This window comes from Sardina pilchardus, chromosome 9 (assembly GCF_963854185.1).
Source record: "Sardina pilchardus chromosome 9, fSarPil1.1, whole genome shotgun sequence".
Taxonomy (NCBI): Eukaryota; Metazoa; Chordata; class Actinopteri; order Clupeiformes; family Clupeidae; genus Sardina; species Sardina pilchardus.
The window spans coordinates 29,559,616-29,565,584 of NC_085002.1; the positions used below are offsets into that span (position 1 = coordinate 29,559,616).

Here is a 5,969-nt window from a genome sequence, read left to right on the forward strand (position 1 = left end):
ATTTTATGGACTCGCAGACTCAATTTTCCTCGAATTTTTCTGAAATCCTTTTGAACTTATTTTAGCCTGGGGGAATCGGGAAGGCAAAAATACGAAATGCTGTAAATTAGGGCTGGTAAACATGGCTGTTTAAAGAGTAATAGCAGATTCTCCATGGCCCCCCAGCATCAACACAGTCTCCCCTGAGCCCCACAAAAGCCGTTGCAAGGTTTCTCCAGCGCGGTACCCAACTGCAGCGGTTTCATCTCTGCCAGGGATAATGATCAGTGGTGTTAAAGTGGCATCTTGCGCACACAGGAACACAATGGTGTCTGGCACACCTTCACACAAACAGGCTGCACCACACTGACAATGGTCAACCAGAGTGTAGAGCTATGAGCACAAGCAGACTGCCATAGCTGGTGGTAGAATGCTGAAACAGAAATATGCTGATGTGTTTTTTCTTCCTATGTTTTATTTAGCTCAGTGTACGCTGTGCAGCACTGACTTGCTGAGGGGGATTATGCTTTTGATCTGACTATTACCTATCTAAGCAAAGTGTTTAAATGTGTTTTTCGAACGCCCGGTGATGTGTTGGGGGCAATGTGTTGTGAGCATGACATGGAAGTACATAGTGCATATTCTGGTTTCCTGGTGGGAACAACACATGTTTATCTGTCGTCACTTGAGCATAGGCCATCAAAAATGAAGACGAAACCAAAGCTAGTTGCCTGGTAAAAACATGCCTCAAAAAGTGGGAAATGTTTAACACAGTGTTGCTTTAAATTGTGAATATGATTTGGTCATCAACACGAGCGTTCTGTCTGTCCTGCCTCCACAGCTCCCATGATGCCTGAGTATGAGACAGACATGCTGCTGAACGAGACGGACACCACCATCACCGTGCTCCTCAAGCCCGCCCAGTCCAGAGGAGCACCGGTCAGGTATGTGTGCTGCCCTCGCCCTCCGCCCGCTCCTCCACCTTCTCCTCCGCCTGCTCCACCGCCTTCTCCTCCGCCTGCTCCTCCATTACCACCAGAGCTGTCACGGGTTTGTGTAGAATATCTGGATCAGTATCCTGTTGTCATGGAATCAATCAGACACTGCAGAGATCGAGTTGCGTTTGTGTTGGGCAGACTTGCCTTTCGTATTTTACTGGTTGTGTTTTGCAAGCACAAACTATAGCAGGCAGAGCTGTGTGTGGCAACAGAGACTATTGTATGCTGGATTAAAAAAGCTCTCATTATGAGACGGAAAAAAGAAACACAAAACTCTCTCCGTTGATTTGCTCTGAGAAACATGTAGCTAGTTGAGTGTGTGCATCTTAAATGAAGGCAGGTGCGGAGGGATGCAGACCAACTTCTGCGATGAAAGAAAAATCACTGTGAAACAACCATGTGGTTATTGATTTCTGTGTCTGCGCTACATCTTAGCAGGTCAGAGGATAATCCATTCAATAATGATTTCTCGCATGATTTTAACATTTTGATTTGAGAAAAAAACAAGTAAGGTCAAACACACACACACACACACACACACACCACCACCACCACCACCACCAACACACATCACCAACCCAACTCCCACACACACTAATGCTGAATATTCCATTGAAAGCCATTAACTTTAAAATAGACATACGCTCTTTGAAAAAGAAAAGTGTTCTTTGGTTTCATAAGTAATTATCCATTATAAAAGATGTCAAATTAGAGCCTGGGATAATTTGTCACAGTCCTTTGGTGAAACATACATTTCCCTAATTGCACATAATTGTGAAGTATGTTCTTAGCATTGAGGCCCATAATTGCGGGGGCCAGCGCTTCGTCCTGCGTTGAGACTCAAAGGAAGCCCTTATGTCCATTCAGATGCGGCTGGACAGACACAAACAGCGTGCTCATTACCAATTCCTCATCCTTGACAAGGTCTCTCCAAAAGCCTGCTCCTCAGCTCTCCTCAGTTCAGCCCCGTCTCTTTCACGGCTAATTAGAGAGAGATTTCCCCCTGCTGGACCACCGCTGAAATGCTTCTCTCTCTCTCTCTCTCTCTCTCTCTCTCTCTCTCTCTCTCTCTCTCGCTCTCTCTCTCTCTCACTCTCACTCTTTATGTCTCTCTCTCTATCTTTCATTCACTCTTTCATTCTCTCTATCTTCTTTCCCCTCTTTCTCTCCCTTCCTTTTTCTCTCCCAACCCTTTCTTTCTTTCTCTTCCGTTCTCTCTCTCCCCTCCTTTCTCTCTTTCTATACCCCATCTCTTTTTTCTTTCACTCTCCCTTCATTTTTCTCCTACATCTCTCTCGCTCTCTCCATCTCTCTCTCTCTTTCTCTCTCTGTGAGGCTGAACTGCTGTGTCCAAAGTTTGCCAGGATTCATATTGTATGGGCAGCAGCTCTCCTATGTTGGAGGTGATGCTGCTGGACTGCCTGCATCCCAAAGCAGGCCTGTCCAGTGCAGCTCTCAGATCTCAGGCTCCTGACCGCACTGCTTGGTTATGGACATACCTGATGATCACGGCTGCCCCTTCATCTGTGCTCCTGCAAACTCAGAAGACTTCACAGCATCTCCCTGAGTCACTAGGCCACTCTTCCTCCTGCTCCCCAGTCCCTGTTGCCCTGTGCACCCGTTGGGGTGCTCTACGAAGGTGTTACCGTATATCTAGTTAGTAGGAGACATGCCTTCATTCCTGCAGGTTAGAGTACATGAGGTGAAGAGATCTGGCTTTGGTGTGCACACTGGGCCCCCTCAGGTCTCTCCCTCAACAGCCCCTTCATGTCCCACTTTACTGGGATGGTCTCCTGTAGACTATCTACTTATGCTCACGTTTGTAAACAATCTGTTGGCACTCTGTTAACAACAATACGCTTCAGGTTAGGGTTAGGTGGGGTTAGGGCTTGGGTTTGGTTGTGTGAAGGTGATGTCCAGTAATGTCCCAAAGGCCACTGCAGGCGTGCTAAACTCTTAGTCTTGTGTTACCATGCTGCGTTGTCGTGGCGTACGTGTGTGACGGGAGGTGTGTGTGTGTGTGTGTTCCCCTGCAGTGCGTACCAGGTGGTGGTCCAGGAGGAGCGGAAGCAGAAGGTGCGTCGGGCGACGGAGGCGGTGGAGTGCTTCGCCGTGCCCATGAGCTACCGCAACGCCTCCGTCCACAACTCGGCGCACTACTTCGCCGCCGAGCTGCCGCCCGCCACCGTGGCCTCCACCCACTCCTTCACCATCGGGGACAACAAGACCTACAACGGCTACTGGAACGCCCCGCTCTCGCCCGCCAAGAGCTACAGCATTTACTACCAGGCCCTGAGCAGAGCCAATGGGGTGAGTGAGTGAGTGTGTGTGTGTTTGTGTGTGTGTGGTGTGTGTTTGTGTTTGTGTGTGTGTGTTCCTAGTGGCATGAAGTGGCACCAACATCGACAATGCTGAACGCAAGATCATCTTCAGACAAGATGGACAACTAATTGTGTGTGTGTGTGTGTGTGTGTGTGTGTTATCTAGCACCACTCTCATCTCTTGTTTTCCAGCACTAAAAGATGTGTCCTCATGCCCAGTGTGTGGTATTGCGCTAAGGTCAGAGGGAGCTTGTTCAGCATGATTGCGAGCACGCTGTGTGCTTGTGCATTGTGAAATAATTAGTAATTGAAGGTTTTGAATGTGCCATGGACACAAAGCTGTTGGGCCACTGGGCCACGGTCCGCAGGCTTTTGGTGAGCCATCTTAATCAGAAATGATCATTCACCTGTGCGGTGCTTCCTTGTCTTAATCAGAAATGATCATTCACCTGTGCGGTCTTCCTTTCAGGAAAAGGTTTAATGGTAATATCCAAGGCGTGATAAGGACCACTTTAACAGCAGCTGTAGTGGCTGCACTCTGTATTTTATAAGATTGTGAATGATATTAAAGGAAGGTTTTGTCCCCTTCTCCTCCATTTCATTTAGACTTCATTTAGATTTTATATTTGAATTTATGAATTTGTTTTGCGAGAGTTTTTTTGTCTATTTTTCTGTTCTGATTCTCAATTTGCCCATATGCGGTGTACTGTGCAGAGGCTTGGCCTCCATTTGTTTCATGATTTGATTGGATCTCGTTCAATTCAATCGCAGAGTTTCATGCTTGCAGGGCAGGGGAAAGCAGCGAAAACAACATCAGACCATGACCTAGATAATTTGATATGAGCGCCATGCATAAAATATGGATTTAGCTTGATATTTCCTGTCAACTTCTCCTCTCATGCTCAAACGTGTCTTTTATGTCTTTCATCAGGGGGCTTTAGAGTGAAAATGAGCATTTATTGAAAATGTAAATGTGAGCTACAAAGCTGGGGTATAGCACAACATACTGTAAACAATTAAAATGTAAACATTCAAAATGTATGTAAAAAAAACTAAATACAAAATAGTTCTGTGAGATGGTACAGTATGTACTTCATAAGTTCTAATGTGTACAGTAATTTTCAGCATATAAGCCACACTGTGTATAAGCCGCAGGACAGTGTTTTATGCAAGTTAAAAGAAACAAAACCATATTGATACCATATTAACTGTCCCCATGTATTAACCTCATAGCTGAAGAAATTTTGCAAAATCAATGTATAAGCCGCGGCTAATAGTCAGGAAATTACGGTAGTGTAATGTTGTGTAGTGTTGTAATAATCGTTGTGATAAGGCATAAACAATTAAAATGTAAACATTCAAAATATAGGTAAAAAAGTAGTTGTATGAGATGTTATGTACTTTATAGGTTGTAAATGTAAATTATAAGTGATGCGTTGTGATAAGGCAGATAAGTCAGAAATGTGTAGGCTCACATTTTTACTCACAGGATGGTAATTTGAAATGGATTATATACAGAATAGATGTGTCAATGTAGTATTGTCTTTTATCCAAGACAATGGCACAATGCAAATTGGGAAAAGCACAAAATGTCCCTCCCTCAGACCCGTATGGCTGTAGAAATGTCCCTCCCTCAGACCCATAGGGCTGTAGAGATGTCCACGGCTGGACTCCCTGTCCGTTTTGTGGTTAGCGCACGCGTGATGCGTAAGAGACAGGTGATGCGTGCCAGTCCTGTTAAGAGCCCTCCCCGTCCTCTGCCTCTCCGCGCCGCTCCTCCGTGGCGTCTGCGCCCGTGCCCGGATGGGCCGTGCCCGCGCTGTGCCACGCCGCGTCTGCTCTCCTCTGGCGCCCCCGTAGCCGGCGTGGCACCCCCTCATTGTGCCTTTCATGGGTGGTTTGCTGCAGATACCGGCCCTCCTAATCCCTCTCAGCCAACCGGCCAATTAGATAGCTGCTCCACCCCCCCCCCCCCCCCCCCCCCCACCCAGAACACACAGCGCACGCAGCCCAGGCAGCCGCTCACAAAGCCCATAATACCCGCCGAGTGCTCCCGACACGAGAGAGCAGAAAGGCGGACATGGCTGGCGGGAGGCTGGGCGGCCGTGTGGGGGATTGCGTGAGGACTCTGTCTCCCCTTCCCCATTGGGGAGAGGGCGTGTGTGTGTGTGTGTGTGTGTGTGTGTGTGTGTGTGTGTGTGTGTTTCTGTGTATGTGTATGATTGTGCCAGAGTGTGGATGTGGATGTGCGTGTAGGTGTGTGTGTCTGCGTGTGTTTATTTGTTTGTATGTGAGTGTGTGCACATGTGTGCTTGTTGTCTGTGTGTGTGAGTGTGTGTGATTGTGCCAGTGTGTGTATATGTGTGCGGGAGTGTTTGTCTGCGTGGAGTCTTGAGCGCGTGCCAGACTGGCATTCGTCTGGAGCCGGATCTCGGCTGGCGCGGCGGCAAGCCTGAGCCGCGTTCCCAGAGGCCCTCTCTCCGCAGCGCAGCCCCATCCGTCTCCAGGCACGAGCAGGCAGGCAGGCAGGGCCGCCGCGGGACTCGCCTAATAAGGACAGATGAGCGCTCGCCCACCCAGTTAGCCCCCCCCCACCCCACCCACCGCCAAAAGCATTTCATTTCCTTTCATTTTCAGCAACACAACACTGCCCAGCCCCACTTGCTCAATA

General features: G+C 48.1%; 1 protein-coding gene across 1 annotated transcript in view; it reads left to right on the top strand.

Annotated features, from left to right (window-relative positions):
* ptprt (protein tyrosine phosphatase receptor type T) overlaps positions 1-5,969 on the top strand; it is a 178,959-nt gene that overhangs the window by 94,319 nt on the left and 78,671 nt on the right. The window contains exons 10-11 of the mRNA XM_062545106.1: positions 821-923; positions 3,014-3,287. Of these exons, the coding sequence (XP_062401090.1) occupies positions 821-923; positions 3,014-3,287 (377 nt within the window). The remainder of the gene's footprint in view (positions 1-820; positions 924-3,013; positions 3,288-5,969) is intronic.